Source organism: Mirounga leonina, unplaced genomic scaffold, assembly GCF_011800145.1.
Source record: "Mirounga leonina isolate KUSES-001 unplaced genomic scaffold, KU_Mleo_1.0 Mir_165, whole genome shotgun sequence".
In the NCBI taxonomy this organism is placed as follows: domain Eukaryota; kingdom Metazoa; phylum Chordata; class Mammalia; order Carnivora; family Phocidae; genus Mirounga; species Mirounga leonina.
In genome coordinates this window covers 63,485,993-63,510,686 of record NW_023270415.1, presented here as the reverse complement: position 1 = coordinate 63,510,686, position 24,694 = coordinate 63,485,993, and the positions used below count along the sequence as shown (strand labels likewise).

Below are 24,694 nucleotides of genomic sequence, written 5' to 3'. Positions count from 1 at the left end.
AAAATACTCATCATCACTATTTTCAGTCATCAAAAAAAGGAAACAGGGACTCTCCTGGTCTGTGTCCAAACTCATTTCTCAGAAGGGCAATTTGGAAATATTACCATCAATCTTAAGACCCACGAATTCCACTCCTAAAAAGTTATACTAAGGAAATAACTAGTGATGTATTAAGAAGATTCATTATAGTTTTATTTATAATAGGGAAAAAGTAAGCCTATATGTCCAATAAAGAGGATTTGTTAAACAAACTGTGGTTCCCTCATATTATGCAGTAATTAAAATGATACATGATATAAAATTCATGATACATTTTTAAGTGAAAAGCAGGCTATAAATAAATACACATATGCATATAAGCACACATACACACATATGGATGACCCCCACTTTAAAAATATTCTAAAAATAATTACATATTTTTTTAACTTTTTTTTATTATGTTATGTTAATCACCATACATTACATCATTAGTTTTTGATGTAGTGTTCCATGATTCATTGTTTGCATATAACACCCATATGCACCCATTGTTTGCATATACCACTCCATGCAGTACGTGCCCTCTTTAATACCCATCACCAGGCTAACCCATCCTCCCATCCCCCTCCCCTCTAGAACCCTCAGTTTGTTTCTCAGAGTGCATAGTCTCTCATGGTTCGTCTCCCCCTCCAATTTCCCCTCCTTCATTTTTCCCTTCCTGCTATCTTCTTTTTTTTTTTTAACATATAATGTATTATTTGTTTCAGAGGTACAGATCTGCGATTCAACAGTCTTACCCAATTCACAGTGCTCACCATAGCACATACCCTCCCCAATGTCTATCACTCAGCCACCCCATCCCTCCCAACCCCCACCACTCCAGCAACCCTGTTTGTTTCCTGAGATTAAGAATTGGAGGGTATTATGCTGAGCAAAATAAGTCAATCAGAGAAAGACATGTATCATATGATCTCACTGATATGAGGAATATATATATATTTTTAAAATATCAACAGTGGTGGGGCACCTGGGTGGCTCAGTCGGTTAAGCGTCTGCCTTCGGCTCAGATCCTGATCTCAAGGGTCCTGGGATCCAGCCCGAGTCAGACTCCCTGCTCAGTGGGGAGCCTGCTTCTCCCTCTCCCTCTTTCCTCCCCCCAGCTCATGCTTGCTCTCTCTCTCTCTAATAAATAAATAAAATCTTTAAAAAATATATTAACAGTGGTCACATATAGATAGTGAGGCAATGTTGGAATTTTTTTTTTTTAACTCTGTTTTGTATTTTCTGCACTTCCCAGATTTTAGACCATGGGAAAGGTGGGCAGTCTCTACTTAGTCATTTTTACTCTATCTTATTTTCACAATTTCTGCCCTTTCTTCATTTTTAATCCCAAATAAACGTTGATAGCTTCAACAGCAGTGGCTCTGGGGCAGGGCTAAGGGAAGACGGCTACCTGTATGAATTTTTTTACCAATATTTTCTAAACCAGGAATCGTCCGATTAAGTATGCTGTTGGGTCACATGAGAAAAGCCACTGGAAATACCTTACTGGAAATTCAGTAATTTAAACAGGTCTGCCAACAAAGACATTTTCCAAGAAGAAAAGAAGTAACATTTTCAATTTATTGGAAATTATTAAATAACAAAGAGTAAAAATTCAAAAACATATAAAATTATTAACCTTAAAAATTAAAATATAGTGAAACTATAAAATAAGTATACAATTAAAGAACACATTAACTGAGCATCCTCAAGACTATATAAATATTGGATATTTATGAAATTCTTTAGAGATGTAATATCTATTCTTTTAATAAAGTTTGAAATTTATAATTTTCAAACTAAGGAAGTAGCAAATAATAGCTCTGCCCAATTTATAATTGTCCAAAGAGAAAGATTCCGTGTTATTTCTTGCTTGTCTTTTCTAATACCCATTCAATCACCTAGAAGGAGAAAAAATATGATTATGGTTTATTTCTACTGAAAACACAAGGGACAGAAAAAGATACACTTAAAACTTTAAAAGAGTATGGTAGAAAATTTAAAATAGAAAGTTATATGTCAAAATCTTAAAACACATTTTATCTTCAAAACACATTTTATTTTCTAACTGAAGAAAATAAAACTGAAGCTGGATTTCTACTGCAGAGTACAATAACGGTCCTCACTGAACACAATAAAGATTCTGCTCTGTTTTCTTACCTTTTTTCCCAATTGTTTTCAAAGGGTCACTAGAAAGAAATTAAACCAAACTTTGAAAACAACTATTCAAAATGGATTAATTTTTCCAGCTCTCTGGATTATTTAAAAGAAGTTTTTCTTTCTTTTTTTTTTTTTTTAAAGATTTTATTTATTTATTTGAGAGAGAGAGAATGAGAAACAGAGAGCATGAGAGGGAGGAGGGTCAGAGGGAGAAGCAGACTCCCCACCAAACAGGGAGCCCGATGCGGGACTCGATCCCGGGACTCCAGGATCACGACCTGAGCCGAAGGCAGTCGCTTAACCAACTGAGCCACCCAGGCGCCCGAAGTTTTTCTTTCTTAACATCATCTTTAGAAACCCTTTTGTTAACAGCAGTCTATTCAGTACTCCTAAATGCTCTGTTTGCGTTAGTCTATTATTAAGTATTTTAAAGAGAGTTCTTACACAGCAAAAATGACAGCATCGTAGCTACCCTGAAATAAAATAGCAAGTTAATTGAATGTAATTTCTTAGGAGAAAGTTATTTACCTGTACAGCATTGTTGTTTGCTGCTTTCTTCATTTCTTCAAATAGACCCCTTGAAGTTTTAAGATCCTAAAAATAACAAAATAAAGCGTTTCACAAGTTGTACATTAAATTACAGAGAACAAGTCATTATTAAATAAACTTGACATTATCCTAAATCATTCTACAAGTATCAATGTGACACAGGAAATACTACAAAAAAAAAAAAAAAATCAAAGTATTATAATTTAGCTTTATCCCCAAATATCAAGATACTCTAACAACAAAACACACATACATAAATTTCTGTCATTCCTTTTTTTTTTTTTTAAGATTTTATTTATTTGAAAGAGAGAGAGAGCACAAGCAGGGGGGGTGGCAGAGGGAGAGGGAGAAGCAGATCCCAGGACCCCAGAATCATGACCTGAGCCGAGGCAGAGCTTAACTGACTGAGCCACCTAGGTGCCCCAAACTTCTGTGATTCTAACCTCATATTCCCAGCAGCACTAACCAAATCTAAGCCCCATCCTTGATTATGAGTATCCATGAATGCTTTGGTACACAAGAAATGAATATACAGCATTTATATTTATTTTTCAGATAAAATATCTTTTCTCTCTCTTCTTTTTGGTTATTTTACTCCATAACAAAGAGGGAATGACATAGGAAAGGAAACTGAAATCTCTGAGTTTTAAAAAATATGATTATATCAAATTAGATTACAAAGTAAATTAAAAAAAAAATCTAATTGTATTTAAAAAAAAGCAGTCCTCTGCTGTCCCTCTGAGTTATGCTTCTCAGAGGAGAAAAAACCACTTTCAGTTTTTTCAGCTGTTTCCCTTATTTATATCTTCATGTTTCTAAATAATACGCTTATGCTGCTACTTTTTGATTTAGCAATTTTAGACAAATGATTTAGACAAATTTAGACAATGATTTAGACAATGTAACAAGCAGTTACAAAGGTAGTGGATTCGGGTCTCTGAATCCCGCCACCTCCCTCTTCTTCCTCTCAGTAACTGTTGCACCAGTTTTGATCAGTAAATAGTCAGTGTCTGCATTATTATACCTATGTACATACAGTTCAGTCCTGAGCTAAGTAATGTTATTATAATTATCTTCTCACATTTCGTTTAACCTGTAGTTAAATCATATTTGCTCAGGTTGCCATGTATGTAATTCTGAGTCCCCCCTGCCAAATGCTGCAATCAATTGACTAAATGTACAAATAGCAAAGTTGTTTCAAATACTCAAATACACTGGGTAACCTCTCGGTTCAGTTTTTCAAAAAATCTGATTTTCATTATTATTCTTATTTTTTCCCCTGGCGATCTTTCTCCACAGCCTGCTCTGATTTAGTCTAACTGCTCCCTGGGTTAGTTCTTATTTCTTGACTCAGTCCCCGTTCTGCTGAACTTCATCCTCTTGCAGTTGCTTCCAAAGGGTATACAAATGACAGATTTTTTTAGACCTTCACCATCTGAAATATCTCTACCGAATCCTCACACCTGATTGAATTTGTGACCAGGTATAACATACTAGGTAAATCCGTTTCCCTCAGATTGGAAGATACTTTTCTACTGTCTTCTAGCATACAACATTAACTTAATGTGGAGAAGTCTAATGCCATTCTGATTCTCAGTTCTTCATATGCAAACTTTCTTTCTGGGAAGCTTTTAAGAAGTGTTCTATTCCAGGAGGTATGGAATTCCACAATGAGGTAGCTTGTTGTAGAACTGTCATTTACTGGGATGGACAAGCTGTGTGCCCTTTTAATCACGGCACTTGTGTTCTTCAGTTCTGGAAAACTTTGTTAGATTTTTGATAGTTTGCTCTCCTTTATTCTCTATTTTTAAAACTTCTATCATTAGCATATTGGATCTTCTGGATTTAGTCCTCCCATTTTCTGATCCTATGTTTCATGTTTTTGTCATCTAATTTCTGGTAACTTTCTTAATCTCAACTATTCAGCCTCTCTATTGGATTGATTTTATCGTATTTTTAATTTCGAGGAGCTTTCATATTCTCTACAGTTTCTGGAAACAGCATCCTGTTCCAGCTTTATGGATGCGATTATCTTTTTTCTGAGAGAATTATAGTTTTTATAAAGTCTTCTATAGCTTTCTGCCCCTTAAGAATTCCCTTCATTCCTTTATGTTTTGGCATCTCTTTTTTGGAAAAGTCTCAAAAGTCTGCTAATCCTTGGCAGTCCAATCATATTTAAAAATGAGATATAAATCTTAGTGGAAGCTCTGTCTGGTGGCTTTACAAGGCAGGGTTATTAGGAGGCCAGTTGGTTTTTTCCCTTGTGGCCTTTAATTCTTTTTTCTCCAGAGACTATTTCCTGCACTGTCACAGAGGTGGGGGAAGAGAAGTACGTGCAGTATACCTTGTAGTCACCCCTGTGGGAGAAGGACTTGTAGGGGCAGTTGAGGGATCCCCAGTTCACTTTGTAGATCTTTATTCAATTCCCCTATCTTCCACCTGACACCACACCCCTGCTTTCTATGATACCCGGTATCTTCAAATCCTAAGCACCTCGGAGACTGTGTCCCTTGAAGTGGTTTGATTCTCACTGGCACTCCACTGGGCAGGCATTTAGGTTCGAACTTCTTTAACTCTGTGATACCACACTTCTGGGGGCTTTGTCTTGTTCAACAAGAGACTCAACATTTTCTTCTCTCTTCTTTTCTTTGTTTTTGTACTTTAATACCATCTTTCTTGAGAGATTTTAAAAAGAAGGTGAATTGAATGCATGCCAGGAGCCCACACAAAACTGTGACTGAGTCAAAAACTCTTCACTGGAGATAATCTAACACCATCTAAGTTTTATAGACACATCATCTGAATGGCTGATCTGTCCAGTGTGTCAAAACTAGCTGATAATGGAACCAAAATTAGAATTGGGGTATTCTGATACCCATTCCAGTTGTCTTTTTACTATATACTAAAATTACTAACTAAACATGTTTTGAGGGGTGCATGGGTGGCTCCGATGGTTGGACATCTGCCTTCGGCTCAGGTCATGATCTCCAGGTCCTGGGATGCAGCCCCATGTTGGGCTCCCGGCTCAGTGGGGAGTCTGCATCTCCCTCTTCCTCTGCCTCTCCCCCTGCTTGTGCTCTCTGTTTCTCTCTCAAGTGAATACATTTTAAAAAGCTTTAAAAAAATAAAATACATATGTTTTGAAGCTTATTATCAACTTAAGCCAAAGACTAGTCAGGGAAATACTGAGGATACCAGTTAAAATGTAGTTTTCTACATATGAAGACAAAAATCAAACAAGTCAGATATAAAATATTTTGGCTCCAATTTTTCTATCTCCACTTTAAAAAATATCTGGCAACAAGTTATAAGTTATCACTGTAAAAAATACTCACTAAATATTACTTTATGTCAAAGAGGAACATCAGAACATGACTTCAATTTTGCTATTAGTAGAGAAGACACCGTACCTTCAGATAGAACTTGGAGATCTCAAAGAGACGTTGGCTGCATGCAGTGAAACAGCCATGGGCCTCAGTAATGCTGTGTTTCTTCAGGGTTTCCGTAACTACCTCTTTCAGTATCTTGAACAGAACATAACGTACGATTAATATTTCTTGAAAAAGGTACAAACGTATTATTTTATCTTTAGAATTCAGTTCTGTGAATTGCATAATCATGTAACTATGTGAAAGACAGATAAGTTCATTAAGATAAAACAACTGGTAAAAAAAAGAGATCTGGAACATATACATGGTCATACATGTCATCAGATAATTTGTTAGGAAGAAATGACTGGAATATCTTTTTTTTTTTTAAGATTTTATTTATTTATCTGACAGAGAAAGAGACACAGTGAGAGAGGGAACACAAGCAGGGGGAGTGGGAGAGAGAGAAGCAGGCTTCCTGCCCAGCAGGGAGCCCGACGCGGGGCTCGATCCCAGGACCCTGGGATCATGACCTGAGCCGAAGGCAGGCGCTTAATGACTGAGCCACCAGGCGCCCCATGACTGGAATATATTTAAGAGGAATTCAAATCATGAGTTCTGAATCAAAATCTGGGTGTAAAAACTACACACATTAGGGATAGACAAGGGGATGTATTTATTTTTTATTATGGTAAATTTCGAACACTGAAAAGTAGAGAGAACATTTTATAACAAATCCTTATCTTGATAGATCAACCAGTTTCAATGAGGATCAATTTGTGGCTAATTTTGTTTCATTTATAGCTCTGCCCACTTACCCATTATCTTTCTTACACTGGATTGTTTTAAAGTACATTATAGATACCATTTCATTTCACTCATAAAATTTTAGAGATACATTTTAAATGAACCAAATAAAGGAATTTCTTCTCATGTAGAACTAAGAGACAGGAAATAAATCTTTACCCGTGTGTGTTTCTGTGATCTTGATTCCTTAATTTGCCTTGATGTTTTTGATCCATGCACACTTTTTTGACCTGAACTGGCCTTTGTAGTGACTTTTGGAGTTTCATAGCTTAGAACTGGAACTGATGGACAAGTCACAGATAATGATCGCTCTGCTCGGGGTTTTCTGGATGTCACTGCATGATGATGATGATTAGTATTGCCACTTGTTTGAGGAAGAAGAGAATCTGAACTTTCAGACTTCACAAGTCTATTGTGGAGAAATACATCAAAAACACAGATTAAGTGACTCAACACCAAGGTCCATTTTTCTGTCCCAAATGTGACAACCAGATCTACTGAAACATAAACCCATGAAAAGCAAACAAAATTTCTTGCTACTACTGCTTTAAATAAGTAATGTGACATCATACTATAAAGTTGCTCTCTTAGGTCTTCAAATAGTGACTAAAACATACAAAGCAAGGAATAACTAGAATTTCAGCTAATTAGGAAAAGCAACAAGTAGTTATCACTGTCGCCCTCCCCATCAATTTATAATTTCTCACATAAATCAGCTCTGGCACTCTAGGTGGTGAAATCTGTAAATTTCATAATCATCTGTTAAGTACTTACACTTTTCTATGAAGATAATTTTGACAAAGACATCACAACCTATGCTTATTGTACCCATGTGATTACCCGGGCAAAATAAATAGGTGCTAAATACAAATAAAACTACAAAATGGGCTCATGTTTCAATCTTTTGAAAATGTTTAAATTTCATTTTACAAGATAGGGTCTCATATCCGTCAATTCTGCTAACCCACAGGCCACAGTGTACTTTCTTTTCTGGAACACATGTCTTTTTATTAGTCGCAAGTCACAAATAAGAAATATTGTTACAAAATACAGTATCGGAAATGTTAACGGATTTGCTTTTTAGCTTTATCACATTTAAAAAGTACCATGAATTTGTAAAGTCCCCATAAAAATAATTTAGTTATTCCATACCAGGAAAATAGTATTCTAATATTTTTAACTGCTCAAAAAAAAAATATTTAAAAGTCGCACTGTAATAATATTTTATACTTTTTGAAAGATTTACATAACAGTAAGAATTTAAGATTCTTTAGATGCTAAAGACCTAAATTTGACAAAGATCCTAAAGACATATAAATTCAATGGAAATGAGAGTGTTTATGAAAACTTCTGTTCTAGTATATGGACATTTTACTTAGCTAGCAAAAAAAGGATCTGGAAAAGTTCCATATAATATTACGTAGTGTTTAAAGTTACAGGTTACAGAAACAGTGTTTAAGGGGCCAGCGCAGGCAGTGCGAGAAGGCAGGAAGACCTACAGCAAGAAACACCCTCTTTGATAAAGCAGCTCCTCTACTTAATCTATTGGATCAGACCGCTAGTGTTCCATGGCTTAACAACTTGACAATCCATCGTGCTAATGCACTGTATATTAGCACAGAAAGCAAGAAATTGTGTCTTTTCTAAGTCATTTCTTTTTTTATTTTATTTTTTTTAAAGATTTTATTTATTTGACAGAGACACAGCGAGAGAGGGAACACAAGCAGGGGGACTGGCAGAGGGAGAAGCAGGCTTCCCGCGGAGCAGGGAGCCTGATGCGGGGCTCGATCCCAGGACCCTGCGATCATGACCTGAGCCGAAGGCAGACATTCAATGGCTGAGCCACCCAGGCGCCTCCTAAGTCATTTCTTTTTATAACTTATAAGCATAATCATAACTGCTCACAATAAAAATAAAATTCCTGACACAAAGGAATTAATCTATGATCTATGCAGAAAGCTACTTAAAAATAGGAAAGACTAATTTGAAAAAAAAAGATTAGGGATTAACACGCTTTCTGTCAAGAGACTATTTTTATGCACTTAACAGATCACCTTTTTTGCGGATAAAGGCAGTTCAGATCTTTTGATCTCCTTTTCAGTCGAGATACTTCAGTTCGGAGCTCGCTTTGTAAGGCTTCTCCATCAGGGACACTTCCAGGCTCTGACAAGACGGCAGGTGATGGAAGAGGGCTCAACACAGTGGGTACCGGAAAACTTTCTCTGGTGCAGGTGGTTTGGGTTTCGTAACGGATAAGACGAGACTGAAGTTCAGAAAATCCCCCATCTCTTTCTAATGCTTTTTGGTCATCCAAGCAATATCTAAATAAGAGAAAGACCATCAAAATCACAGGCTCCAAGACAGCAACAGACTTTTCCCTGCCAATGAGGAAACAGCGAAACACTTACTGGAAAACCTCTTACTTAGCTTCCTAATAATTGTTGGAGGGTTGAGTGAATGGCCGACTTTCCTCACAGTTCAGTTTTTTTCTAGCCTGCTAGATGACATGGCAAAAGATTAAAAAATTTGAAGTACGATCTGATTCCTCTTTGACTATTTCTGGGCAACAGATTAAGTTAATCCTCTGGCTTATTTTCAAAATAATAGAGTTGCTGTTTTAATACTCTTAAATCCCTACCAACCTCTGATTCCTCAGTATGGCTGATATGTAACAATGTGAAATGCTGACTTCTGTTAGAAGGGGCAAGTTTATTTTCAACAAAAAGATGAAAAGGGTATGAAGGTATATTCTAACTGGTTCACCAAACACAGCTCAGAACATTTTGAATTTTTCTTTGAAACTCCCTTCCCCCATTACTGCTGATTGACGGATTTTTCTTCAAACACTTCTGTTGTCCCTGTGTATCTGGTTTCTAGCTAAATCTGACTCAAGGAATCAAGATGTTAGCTCAGGGGGCGCCTGGGTGGCTCAAATGGTTAAGCCTCTGCCTTTGGCTCAGGTCATGATCCCAGGGTCCTGGGATCGAGTCCCACATCCGGCTCCCTGCTCAGCGGAGAGCCTGCTTCTCCCTCTCCCTCTGCAACTCCCCCTGCTCATGCTCTCTCTCTCTCTGTATCTCTCTGTTTCAAATGAATTAAAAAAAAAAAAAAATCTTAAAAAAAAAAAAAAGATGTTAGCTCAGTGAATGCTTCTGGACTTAAAGAAATCCCATGTTGTTAAGTACAACAAAGAAGCATCTCAGGAAAATCACCTATGAGATATGTGACCTTGGACAACTCTTCACCTTCTCCTCGTCCACAGCTGCATCAGGGAAACACAAACGGCTTCCCAAATGTGATGGGAGGACTATCAAAATTAAACCCTTTCTCTGTTAGCTGTCTTCTTGGCTTGTAAAATTCTAAGATGCTCCCTAAAATCAGCACTTTGGATCCAAAAGCTTTTAGTTCAACTCCCAAGGAGCATATCATTACCCTAATATCTGAGTGCCTGGTGGAAGATTTAGGGACTTTGTCTTTCCCTTGTGACACTTTCATATTTGATTTCTAAGAGCTGGAATCCCTGGACTTAAATCTGGCTCCACCACTGAGGAGCTGTTTGACTTGGCCAAATTACTTAACTTTATCTATGCTTCTGCTGGCCTCCTCTGCAAAATGAGATTTATAGCAGTCATTTCCAAGAGCTACTGTGAGGATTCCTTATGTGTTCCTTGGGTACGTGTAGGCACTCAGAAGCGGTGCCTAGAACATGCAAGCAAAGCAGTCTATAAATGCATGCTGCTGTTGTTATTGTTATTATTATTATTAGCAGGTTTATCTTCTACCACAGCAAATCTTATAGTATGCACATTATTTAAAAAGCTGTCCAGGTGATTCTAAAGCATAGCTAGGACTGAAAAATCTCCAATTTAACCCAGCAGTTTAATTTAACAGGGAAGAACACTGAGCTCCTAAGTCAGAATGTGAAGTGGTGACAAAACAGTAACTAGAACCTAGGTCTCCCAGTTCTGTAACATTCTTGCTCTAGTCTGTTGTTTAATAAAACATAGTTCATTAAAAACCAGCAGTAACTCTAAGGATTACTGATGAGTCCTATTTCTCTCCTGGGCAACTGACAGAATCGAAAAAAAAATCAAGTACCATGAATGTTAAGGTTCTAGGCAAGAGGCAATGTAATGCCTGATGAGCCTATAGAAAATTTTTTGAGAAAAAAAGATACAGTCTGATTCCAAATGAATATATTTTTCTACTCTGAGATTTTGAATCTAACATGCAGATATTTTCCTTCCAGTTTTAATATCTCTTGATCACAGCTGTTCATAACGTCATTCCTTCAACTGAATTATGTGTACTGTGCCTGTTGACTTTGCCATTTAAAATGTCTTCAAATGATTATACTATGATCTGGCACTGAAGCAAAAAGTACTTTGTAAATAATAAAGGAACAGAAACAGAGAGGCAGGGTACATATTTGATATTAGTCAAGTAAATATCCATAGTTAGATGAATGACTATACTTCCATATTTTCTTGCAAAACAATAAACAAATGCTTTAGGCATCCAAAGAAAAAATATCTTCAAGAAGACGAAACTATTTTTGTTTGGTAACTACATAATAGGCAAGATACTTCCTAGCACACACCAATGTCAATGAAGGCAGGAGAACCTGCCAAATCTCTTGGAATAGACGAAACAAATTTGAAACCAACAGAAGGCTGGTGTGGCCACCCGCCACAATTTGACAGCAGAGTTTAATTTGTTGTTAAAGAAAACACTGCATCTTATAATCAATGGTATCTAACACTCTAGGGTAAAATACATGAAAAAACAAACAAGCCAACAGTGGAGATATTTCATTTTGTCTTAAGAAAATACTGATTTGTACTTGAGCAGTCTATATATGTTTTTTCCAAATATTCTTTATGTCTGGGTATAGGAAGAGCTCAAGGATTCCAAAGACTTATAGCAACATGAGGAAGAGAGAACTCTCCTGTCAGCTTCATAACTACTTTGACATCCTACTAGAATTTTGTTCCAAGTAGATCCATTATCTCTGTTGAACATAGATCTTCCTGAAAAAAGCATGTTCCTGGATTCACTGTGCTCACCTCCTACAACCTTCTTAGTTTGATCTCAATGCCCCCAGGTTAAGGAGCATAAATTTAGAGTAAAGAAAATGGAGTCACTAAAAGATTTATTTGTTTATAGGGGTAGGTAGTTGCTATTGCTCATTTTAAAGTCCTCCAATTCTTACTTCAACTGTTTTTCCACACACAGACAGAAGTGTAATGTTATTGTATGTAATTCCTTGTTATTGCTGAGGAGTATTGCTTTGGATACATATACGAGTTTATTTATCTACTCTGTTGACATACACCTAGGCTGTTTGCTGTTTAGGGCTATTATGGATAAAATTGCTCCGTATGATCTTGTTCAAATCTTCCTGTGGAGTTGTGTTTTCATTTCTCTTAGGAAAATGCCTAGTATTGGAACTGCTGAACCATAGGATCTGAGTATGTTTAGTTCTTTTCTGGAGTAGAGATATCATTTCATACTCCCACAAGCAAGGTGCTCAGTTCTAACTGTTCCATGTACTTGGCACTATTTATCAGTCTTCAATTTTAGCCATTTTGGTGACTGTATACAGAATTTTATGGATGTACTATAACGTATTTAACCAAGCCCCTACAGGTAGACATTTACAATGTTTCTTATTTTAAATAACATTATGGAAAATACCCTTGCATAATAGCTTTCAGTGTATACCACTTTTTTTCATCAAGATAAATTAATCAATCTGATGTTATAAACATTTGCATGGGTTTGGTAAATTAATGAATAGCCCTTCAGGCAGGTTGTAGCAACTTATACTTCTATGAGCTGGCTTACTCATTCATGTTCCTTCATCACTAACATGACTTCATAAGTGAAAAGTATCCTCACTGTTGTTTCAATTTACATTAAGAATGCAAATTAAAAAGCAAATTTTAAAAAGTTGATAAAAACAACTTGTCATGTGTTTCAGTCATTTGTATTTCCTCTTTGGTAAGCAAATGGTTCCAGATTTTGCCAGCTTTTTCATGTTTTGTTTTCTTATTGATTTGTAAGCAATCTTTTTTTTTTTTTTAAGATTTATTTTATTTATTTGAGAGAGAGCAAGCAAGGAGGGTGCGTGAGCAGGGGAAGGAGCAGAGGGCAATCTCAAGTGGACTCCGGTGCTGACTGTGGAGCTGACGCTGGGCTCAATCTCATGAGCTTGAGACCCTGACCGGAGCGGAAATCAAGAGTCAGATGCTTAACCCACTGAGCCACCCAGGGGCCCCAGCATTCTTTAATTATAAAAGAAAACACCTTCAAATTTATGTTAAAAAATATTCTCCTCAGCTTAATCCTTAGTTTAAGGATTTCTTTTGCTTCTGTTGATTATTGACATTGCTGTTTTAAAACTAGGACAAATCTATCATTCTTTTCTTTTTGGTTTCTTCCTCAGAATGAATAAAAAAGTCTTCCCTACACTTAGAACAGATTTTCCCCTAAATTTTATACTAGTCCTTTCCTTTCACAGTTTTTCACTTTTAATTCTGCATATATCTGCGATTTATTTTGATATTTGGTGTGAACTAGGAATCATTTTAAATTAATTTATTTTTATTTGCATATTTAATCATATTCTCACTACTATCTACTGAATATTTCATCTTTTGCCCTCTGATTTGAAATTTTTCCTCTATTAGATCAAATTCCTATGTATATTTGCTTTTTTCCTTGGATTTCCTATTTTGTTCCAGTCCTACACTGTAATTATAATAGTTTTATAATAAAATTTTCTGGTTATATGATAAAATTAATCTCATTCTTTAAGTAAAAAGAAGGAGGCTTCTTTACCAGATAAATTATAGAATTATTTCACCCAAAGGTTCAAAGTTGTTAAAAATTATATTAAATATTTATATTTCTTCCAAAAGAACTAATGCCTTTGGAATATGGAATCTGTCACAAGGAAACAAGGCATGTTTCTGCCAAGTAATCAACGTCGTTTTTATGTCCCTTAATATAGGTTATTTGCAATTTTTTCCATTCTACATTTCTTCCAAAAATACTTCTAATATTTATGGTTTTATTGCTATTTTGAATGAGATCTTTTCTCAGAGTGTTTAAAATTGGAAATGGCTGGTTTAGAGGTAAACTAGGCTTTTTATACGTATTTTATCACTGGTCACTTTTCCAAGTTTACTACTTCTAATAATCTTTCAGGTCTCTTCTCTGCAAAACAAAAAATAAAAACAAAAAAATACTTCTATGGTCTCCTTTTCAATACTCTTTTAAAGAGTTTATAACTCTTTTAAGCTCTCTAGTTTTCCTTATTTTAACTGACTAGCCAAAACAATGATTAAAACAGAAACATTCAGCACAATGGGTAAAAAAGAAAAAAGCAGTGATAGCAGGTATCTTTTAAAGTCTTGCATCTGACTTTAATGGGGAATTTAAGTCTGATGCTTGAAAATAAAATAACTGAATATTTTGCCCCTAGTGTCAAACTTACAAACTCTTTAAGTGAAATAAATCTTATTTAAACATAGCAAGGAAACTAAACATTCCTAGAATGCCTTGTTGGGTGGCCTTCCATACCTTCCATATTTTCTCAATTGTACCACCATCTATCCAATGTGCCCAAGCTAGAAACCCTAAAAAAATTCTTGTCATCTCCTTCTTTCTCATCTCCAACATCTAGCTGGTCTAAGGTTCCTTAGATAGCTATTAGTTTGTATTCTCTTTCCTATTTTTCACTGCCTTGATAGCATTTTAGTCCTTCAACATCTGCTTGAAATACTTCAACTCAATTTATCAAAGCCAATGAGATTTCTTTCAATGGCACAAACCCAAGCATATAATTTCATGGTTTAAAATTAAAGGTTTTTTACTCCTCAAAAATAAAGATCAATCTCCCTCCCATGTCACTAGTGACCTTCATGACTTCATAATTTGGTCTTATTATACTACAATACATTTATCACTCTTATTCAAAAATAAAAATCTAGGGGCACCTGGGTGGCTCAGTCGGTTAAGCGTCAGCCTTCAGCTCAGGTCATGATTCTAGGGTCCTGGGATTGAGCCTGGTGGCAGAAGTCTGCTTCTCCCTCTGCCCCTCCCCTCTGCTCATGTGAGCTCTCTCTCTCTCAAATAAATAAATAAAATAAAATAAAATTTTAAAAAAAATAAATAAAAATAAAAAATGAAAAATAAAACAATAGAAATGTAGTTTATCTTCCTAAAATCTGTAACTCTGTACTTTGTTCCTCCCCCAGACATTGCCTTTTCTGCCAGGTACACTCTATTCAGTCTTTCAAAGTTAGTTCAGATTTCCTCTTTGAAACAATCTCAAATAGTTCCTGGCATTTAATTCTTCCATCCACGAGGCAGATATCTGTATTTTAACACTATTTATACTCTACTAAAATTATATGTTTTCTTTCTCCCCTATAATAGTATATGCTTCTTAAGGGCAGAAATAATTGTCCTTTGTATCTTTAGCCTCTGAGTGAATGACTATCCGTATTTTTAAAGTTTACATGAAATAAAGATTAAGTTCACAAGCCAATCAAAATAGGATGTTTCAGGCAAAATATTTTACAAAATGAATCGCCAAGGTCTTGAAAATCTATCATAAAATATTTTATCACCATCACTGAATTTCTCATCCTTGTGAAAACGGTAGATGTGCACATAACCTCAGAAACTGCTAATCCCTTTATACAAGAGAATTCTTTGAAATTTTATTCAAGCTGGTCAATTAAAATTCTAGAAAAATTTACATATAATTAACATATTACAAATGGGAACACATTTCATCTAATAGTTTCTGAGTAATTACAATGTAATTAGTGACCAGGAAATATTAATGTAACCAGTAGTATAAATACACATTTGTAACATAGGGATGAAATTAATTTTGATTAAAACATCTGGTAATAATAGAATATTTAAATGCTTCAAAACTGATCAACCATCAAATGACTTTTTTTTTTTTTTACACAAATTCTTATTTGTGTACACACTGCTTTGTTTTCTGAGATTTTTTGATATACTTTCTCTTTGGCTTTATATCTGCATCATTTTATTACAGATACTCTTCACACTCACAAAAGAAAAGCCTCACCAGCAACATGCAGAAGAGTAAAGTGTAAATAAAAACTTACTCAATCCCATGATAATGACACACTGAGGCTTTTTCAAAAGGTAAACCCTGAAGTTTCCGAGGACTAAGTTCCGGTGTCAGAATAAAAGTCTTTTCCCTAAAACAAGAAGTTTTTCATTTGTATTTAAAGTTTATTTAGTGAAAAAGAGAAAGTTCAAGAAAGCATCTAAAAGACGAAATCTGACTTCCTTCTCTGTAAGTGAATCTTATATGGGATAAAAATTATGTAACATCAGAAAGCATAAGAAAGAAATCAAACAAGGTTAAGCCTAAGTGGGTTCTGTCACCTATATTTTCTGTGCCTCAAGTTTCTGAAGTTATGATGTTATTCATTTCACAAAACTATTCTGAGAAATGGATAAATCAAGAATGAAAAATGATTTGTAGTGGAAATTCAAGAAGCAGCATTATTCCTGAAGGATTCTTTTTCTTGGTGTAGTGAACTAATGTTTATGCATTTAGTTAAGTTCTTTTTTGCAGGGAAATAATTAAAGTCAATTCAAATCTTTTGGTAACAAAAGTATTTACTTCCTACTATAACACATGAAGGATCCAGATTTTTCTTTGCCTGGGAATGTAGGCATCTTGACACCTACTCTAAGAGTTAGCAACCTGTTAAATATCAAAGGATATGGAGACTGCTGACTTCCATTATGCTTTTGAAGTAGATTTCCAATCAGCAGGTATGTGAGAACTAATCATATGGTGAGCTTATGTAAAATATTCATGCTCAACCCCTTCCTTACCCAGACCCGCAGGGGTATATCAAAATCTCAGGAAGAAAAAGGTCACTGTAATTAGGTTAAGCTCTCCTGCTTATTCTAAGAGGCGTCCACTCTCCCCAACCCTCGCCTTTCTCTTCCTGAGTTGAGAGGCACTGTTCTAATGCACTGGATCATGTTCCTCAAGTTCAGAACAGGTCAGATGGGAATGGGAGAAAAATGCAATGGTGCTTTTACAGAGTTAATAGAATGAAATACCAGGGGCCTCAATTCAGAAGACTTGGAAACGGTATATAGAAAGGCAAGCAGATAGTATAGTTCCATGAATAAGTGTGCTCTCACATTTTTTGCCCTATGGCTTTAATAATGAAAACTGCTCACTTGCCACTGAAAATTATTGAGGGTACTATAATAAGCATTTGAAATTATTACATTAAAATGTAAGGCATATGCTAAGTATGAACCTTAGAAAACAGAATTTATATTCTAATCATCCACTTGAAGTGTTTCACAAAAAAATAACACTAATTAATTGCAATGACCCCAGTATTTTGATGACTCACTATTAAAATGCATAATTTCCTAATATAAAATGATTTAGGCACCTAGCATTTCACTTCTTTCCCTTACCTGGGTGTCTCCCATTTCTTATTTCAACACTCTCAGCAACTTTACGTATTTTTCTTTAGATTTACTCACAACCTATTCTTTCCAAAGGAAATGTTTTAATTAATATGTATTTTGTCAGTGTTTAATATTTCTTTGGTATACACACAGGAGTCATACCTGCACTTTCTTTAACATTTCAATAGCTCCTTACATAGGTAGACATTTTAATAAGAGCCCAAAGGTTCTTGATTCATTGTTAGGAAAGCTCATTCTTCAACTTCAATGTTGATAAAAGATTATTGGGTAATGATGTCATTCGTTACTAACACGAAGGAAATGTATCAAATTTCCCTAAATAAAATACCTATAAATTACAGAAAAAAATAGTATCTCCCCTACAAGTGTATCTCCTAACATTGCATCTAGAAAGATAGTCTGTTCAAAAAGAGTACAACCTATATAATTCAGTTTTGGCAAATCTGTTCAACTTTGTCAGTTCACACCTAATGATCTGGAAGGACAATAATCTGATAGCTAAATAGATGAAAAATGTGTATATACTTCTTCACTGTCTTGATTCCCATAAAAAAGATTACCAATCTCTCAAAGCTATGAGGAAAGAAAAATTACACAACTTTTATGTCATTAAGATCATCAAGTCATTAAAACCCATAATTAAGATCCTCAAGCTTTCAAAGTTGCTCCTTCTCTCTCTCTCTAGTGAACATTCACATGAAGGCAATATGTCCAGGATTATTTTTGATATACAACTACCTTCAAATAAATCCCTTCCAAAGTATACCTTTAAAATCAATATTTGCCAAAACAAGTTTTGTAGAAGTGATTAAAATGATCTATAATTTTTAAGGTTCTCTGGGAGGTCTTCAAAATAATGGATTAACAATTAAGATGGGATAGTGATCAAATGATTCAAATCTCACAAGTAACTGACATCACAGTTTTACCTGTAATTAAGTCAACTTCAGCAACATCTGGTGTTTATTAACTAGTAACTTAGTGCAAGTTGTCTTGGAAGTCAAATTAGCAGTAAACTATTCATATAGACACTGAGTACTCAGTAATATTATAGTTTCAAAAGCATTTTTATTAAACTTTTCCATTCTCTTCAGTTGAAAGGCTGTGCTTTTTGCTAATATTAGGCATGACATGACAATGTCATGACAGGTAATGGCAAAATCAAAACTAGAGAATAATGTAGAAAAATAATTTTAAAAATTTGCAAGCCAAATTATAATTTTTCCTTAAATAGCACTGTCCTTTGTATACAAAGTAGAAGCTACTGACCTCCTTAGGGAATAAACTTAGGTTGCTCTTGCTTTTATTATCCTTGTTTTCCTTATATTCAATAACACAAAATAATAGGACATTCGGCTAAGGTAAAATGTGAGGATTAAGTCCAACTGATAAACATTGGAATCAAACATGTGAATTCTGCCCAAGCAGCATAGGGCATCGATTAACTAAGGAAATGAGATGCAATGTGTTTTAAAAAATTAATTGGCAATTATAAGTTTATAACTTACCCCTTTTGGATCTGTAAAGGCTGAAGATCTCCAATTGGTAACCCATCTGAGGTAAAGAATTTTAGTAATTCTTTAGCGTCCAATAATGTGATCGAGTCCCGTGGACCCTCTTTGTGACCCAGCAACTGTTCAGATGAACGAGGTAATGAACCAGTTCTGAGAAAATAATGTTATGCAGATTATTAAAAGTGGGTTAGAATTCACCATAGTCAGGAAAAGGTGATATGAGCAGAAACCAGAAGAACAGACAAAGAAAACTACAGAACTATATATTTAGGAAAGAAAATAAAGTAAAATCTTTGTGAATCATTTAGTATAAAAGTATATTTTTAAAAATCTGTAGGTCACAGTGAAATTTGTAGTTAACCATGTCAATAATGCTACTATTTAACTAAAATAAACATAATTATATTCTTTATAAATGACATGAGGAGCACCTGGGTGGCTCAGTTGGTTGAGCATCCAGATCTTGATTTAGGCCAAGGTCATGATTTCAGGGTCATGGGATCAAAGCCCCGCGCTGGGCTCCACACTGAGTGGGGAGTCTGCTTGAGATTCTCTCTCTCCCTCTGCCTCTCACCCCTGCTCTCTCTCTAAAATAAATCTCTTAAAAAAATAAATGATGGCATGATTATTTAGTAGTGTGAAGTTATCAATTTTATAAAATTTAAATCTAAGTGTTTTGTACGTTCTGAAACCCCATGATCTCATAAATTTTGATGGTAGAGACTGAATGAACTTGAAAGATTTTCTATGAACTTCAAAGATACTTGAAATGAGACAGTAGTCAAGAATCTCTCCCAAGGTCTCTCCTAGCCATGATTATAACATTATGAATAAGCACTGGATCATTATTATACCTGAAATATATACAGGAGTTCATACTTCTCAAACTACTTTAGATACAATATGTTCTTAATCCTCACAAATTTCCTTGACAAAGACAGAACAAGTCTTATCTCAAAATGAACACCTGGAAATAAGTACTTTCTAAAGTGAAAGTCAGCATACCAAACCTAGAAAAGAATTATTACTAATTTCAGATAAAGATACCACCACACATTAGTTTGTATTACAAGCCCAGGGTGACACAGCCATTTAAAATGACAGAACCAGACTGACTCTGAATTAGGTACTATTTCTATCTACACTCTCCCTCTGTAAACCCAAAAAGCTCACAGGAAGTTTAAAAACTGGAAAAAGGAAAATACTTTACTTTCAGAGAATGGTAATGGTTTTATCAAGCACTGAGTCAGACCATGCTATTGCTCTGTCACCAAAGCTTAAATAAACTCTTTTAATACCTGCACAGAAAATTAATTTCATGACTTTCTATTAATACTATTTCCTGATTATTTAATCACTCCAATCAAGCATACTTATTGGTGATTATATGATTAAAATGTTGACATTATGGTTTTAGATTTCTATTTCTAAAAAGATCAAAAATGTACCAAGAGTGTGTCCCTTTCCCCCTCCTGTCCCCTTTATTTTTAAATTGAAAATATAAATCTAATAAAAATAGTCAAACAAGAAAATACTCAAATGTTTTCTCTGAACTTCATACTCCAAGAAGGTAGGAACTACATTATGAGTTTAATTTAATTTCTATATAGCTATTCTCTAATTGTGATTCACAAGTTTCTTAATGAACATTACTCCTAATCATTTTATAGGCTAGGTGGATTGGGGACATGTATAATTTGCATTTATATAGGACCCTGGACACAAAGATATCAAAGCAATTTCAAAGCCCAGTTTGTGATAAATTACACCACCAAGATACATCTTGGTTTTAAAATCAATCAATCAATTAATAAAATAATAGCACTTTATTTTGTCCAGTGTTTGCAAGGTTACAAAGTATTTTTTCATACATCATCTCATTAAGCATTGACAACTTTGAAGTAGAACTGGGATTGTTATCTCCATCTTACGGATGAGGTAACAAAGTCACACAACAGGTGAGTTTGTCCAAAGCCAAATTCTTTTATTTTATTTTATTATGTTATGTTAATCACCATACATTACATCATTAGTTTTTGATATAGTGTTCCATGATTCATTGTTTGCGTATAACACCCAGTGCTCCATTCGGTACATGCCCTCCTTAATACCCATCACCAGACTAACCCATCCCCCCACCCCCTTCCCCTCTAGAACCCTCAGTTTGTTTCTCAGAGTGCATAGTCTCTCATGGTTCGTCTCCCCCTCTGACTTCCCCCCCTTCATTTTTCCCTTCCTACTATCTTCCTCTTTTTTTAAACATATAATGTATTATTTCCAAAACCAAATTCTTATGACTTCTGAATTTCACTATGTAAAGCATCCTTAATTCTCCAGTTAATCCTATTTTAACACAATACAAATTCTGAAAATATGCAAAGTAACTTTTGTTCCCAACCAAGAATTCAATGACATCTCCCCATACTGTGACGTACTCTCAAGTATTTGAGCACTGACTCTGTAAATATCATTGGAAGATACTAAAAAGAGTTCACTGATGATAATGTATAGACTCAAAATCACTGCGTGTAATTTAGTAATATAGGTATGATTTGAGTAGGAGAAAAGGAGGTAAGGACAGTAAAAGGAGATAGATATACCAATGTAGAATGAGGTAAAAAAAAAAGGTGCAATAAAATAAGCTTCATGAAAGAAGTAATGATATAGTCCTTGGGTGCTTAATGAAGAAAGAGAACACTGAGTTGTAACATTTATAAAAAGCTTAAGAGAAAGGTGATATTTGATTGAGACTATGAATGACAAACAATCTAGTTCAAGATGATGGTGCATTAAGCATCATACAGATAAACCTCTTCACTCAAACAAATGGGAATCACATGATGAAGTACCAGACACTAAATTCCTAAGAAGGTTGAGAAATGAAAGATGAAAAAATGATGGAACAAACAAAAGGGATAAACTAGAGCAAGCATGTAAATGAGAGCTAGAGAGAGAAACTTACAAAAAAATGTAGAATCTGTCTTCTTCCCATCCCACAATGCCACAGTGAGACTCTACACATGGGCTGAGTGACAATGGGCAGAAATCAGGCAATGTATTTTAAGAACCCTACTACAACAGTTGTTCAAGTATCACCCTCCCACACCTCCCCTTATCCCTGCAATTTTATCTCCAAGTGAAAAACAGAGAAACTGCTCTCTGAAGATCCAGAACTAGGTACCTGTCCCAGTCTCCGTGCTGATGCCCCCAGAATAAAGCCCTGTTATTTCAGTCTTGGGTGAAGGACGAAGGCTGCCTACCTTCTGATACCCCCAGAGGTGCCCTAAAGTCTACTAGGTACGCTCCACTCTCCCTACCCACAATATTCAAATGAGAACAGGCGAGAAACATGACTACACATATAGAGAGAAAATAAACACCAACTACCTATATAAACCAGCTTCGTACTAAATTCCGACCTAGTAACAATCAAGGACCATCAGACATGGAAGGAAAGCTACACATAAGAAAAAAACACCAGAGGAGCAAACAGAACAGATACAAGAATAATGAGATCACTAAGGAACAGAGAAAACAAGTTAAAAGGAGATTCCAATTAACATCCTTTTAGTATCTTCTGAATTCTCATTATTAACAAAAGAAGAGATCGCTAATGAAAAAACAGTTGAGAACAAAAAAAAATTATTAGGAATTTAAAGTATGACTATCAAAAAACTTAAAAGATGAAAGCATAGGTCAAGAAAATATCCCAGATGTAGGAGTGCTGACAACACTGACTCCATCTTTGGCCCTCCGTCTCGTTCATGCAATGACCTCTCTTAGGACTACATGTTCCAGGCTCCTTGGAGGTTGATGTGTGCCCTGACCAGGATGTGGAAAGGCTTGTTCTGATCTTCCCTAAAGTTGTTTAGGTTAACTAGGAGAGACAGCCTAGTTTCTTCCCCTTTCTCCTCTCTGGCACACAGATGGCTCCACCAGATCTGTTAAACCCTTTGACCTCACTACAATGACCTCTGCCCATCCCCTCACTCTTATAAAAATCTGTAGATTAAAGTCCGGACTTTGTGGAGAATAGCTGCACAGTGCTGGATTGTTATCTGCTTGAAACCCCGTCAGTAAGTTACTCTGTGTGGAAGGTATGGAATGGTTTGCTTCGTTTTTATATTTCCAAGTGCCTTCTCAGTTTGGAGGATACTTTACTGTCTCTCCTCCACCTTCTAACACCCAGAACATAGAGCAGGAGAGAGAGTCTGGAAAGGGATCCACTAAAATGTTAACAATGATTATGTATACACAAAAGTGTAAGTAGCAGGTGAAGAAGAGCAGTGTTTTCTCAACATCCTACTCTGTAATGCTCTATCTACCTATCTACTTACAGTATGCATGTATTCCTTTAATAAAGGAAATAGTATTTCCTATTAAAGCTGGAAAATACTTATATTTCATAAACACAATGTAAGAATTAAGAAAAAAATGCCCATTTAAAAATACTGAGCTATTTAAATATTACCTCATTTTTTGTTTAGTTTTTTCAAAACTTTCCAAATTTTGAAGAACATGCCTTTCTGGCCATTCCAAAGGATTCGTTTCCATTAGATTTGAAGAAGTAGGTTCTACTGAACTGGTGTCTAAAGTGAAAGAAACCTACGTAAGTACTGAAAATTATTAACATATTGAATTTTGCTATATGAAAACATATACATGTAGATAGATCCATCTATCCATGTGCACATGCATATATGTATATATAAAGCCGTGTTGGATTAACTGTGCACTACTTACCTCAGGCATTTATTAAGGATATCTCTGATGGCCGAAACTGTGCAAAATGCCATTGAAAAGTTTTTTGAAATGAAAAAAAAAATCACTGTTAAGCTTTGTTTATATTACTGTCTCCTCATAATACAAGTTATGAGCTAGAATTCAGAAAATGAATTAGCACTGTGGAATAAAAGCATAACTTGCTTATTTGTGTGTGTGCGTGTGTGAAATTAGTACTAAATGAAAAGGAGGCAATTCTCTGGAGAATATATTGGATATACTATGTGATTTTCATACCAGAAACAGGAATTAGCAGCATTATCCAGAAAAGTTCATATTTTTGAAAGAGATTACTTCATTCTCAAAAGTATAATAATACAATAAATAACATAGGATGTTCTCAGATAAAGGTTACCTTAGAAAGAATTTTCACTTATCCATTAATGTAAGATGCCTTAACATATACATCTTCAAGTAAATCACTAACATTAAATGTTATTTCACTACTAATAAAATATTTTATACCAGAGTGTGTTTATCCTTCTAGCTAGTATGTTGCAATGAACTGAGATTACTAATAACACTACAATTCGTATCAAAAACATAAAGGGACAGCTTCCATTTGCATTATAAATTATTAGTACATCCAAACTATTTTAACACTGTCAAAATTACTAACTGTACAACTTTTTGGATTCCCAAAATATCTGGTTTTTAATATTGTTTTGAGCTATTACACACTATTCTAATAAACTAACTGAAAATTACTGGACATTAGTTGTCTGACTATTAATTCTGACAAAAATACCATTTTATACTTTGAAGTCTTACAAAATGGTGATTTGGTAAAGGAATTTTTATACAAAAAAGAAAACACTTAAACATAAAACCGAAGCCAACTGCTTGTTATTTTCCCTTTATTCATTAAACTACTTAACCTTGAACATTTTAAAATATCTTTAATGACTACATTGGATTGCCCCCACCAAACACCATCCAAATATACCACTTCCCATTTCATAATAAGGG

General features: G+C 35.1%; 1 protein-coding gene and 1 long non-coding RNA gene across 2 annotated transcripts in view; one reads left to right on the top strand and one right to left on the bottom strand.

Annotated features, from left to right (window-relative positions):
* LOC118015167 overlaps window positions 1–24,694 on the top strand; it is a 50,889-nt gene that overhangs the window by 3,773 nt on the left and 22,422 nt on the right. The window lies entirely within an intron of this gene.
* The window catches only part of MTBP (MDM2 binding protein), a 71,318-nt gene continuing 48,338 nt past the window's right edge, over window positions 1,715–24,694 (bottom strand). The window contains exons 15-22 of the mRNA XM_035011837.1: window positions 23,415–23,532; window positions 18,938–19,093; window positions 16,064–16,159; window positions 8,963–9,229; window positions 7,068–7,317; window positions 6,144–6,257; window positions 2,713–2,778; window positions 1,715–1,925 (exon numbers count right to left, since the gene is read on the bottom strand). Coding sequence (XP_034867728.1) covers window positions 1,887–1,925; window positions 2,713–2,778; window positions 6,144–6,257; window positions 7,068–7,317; window positions 8,963–9,229; window positions 16,064–16,159; window positions 18,938–19,093; window positions 23,415–23,532 — 1,106 coding nt within the window. The 3' untranslated portion in view covers window positions 1,715–1,886. The remainder of the gene's footprint in view (window positions 1,926–2,712; window positions 2,779–6,143; window positions 6,258–7,067; window positions 7,318–8,962; window positions 9,230–16,063; window positions 16,160–18,937; window positions 19,094–23,414; window positions 23,533–24,694) is intronic.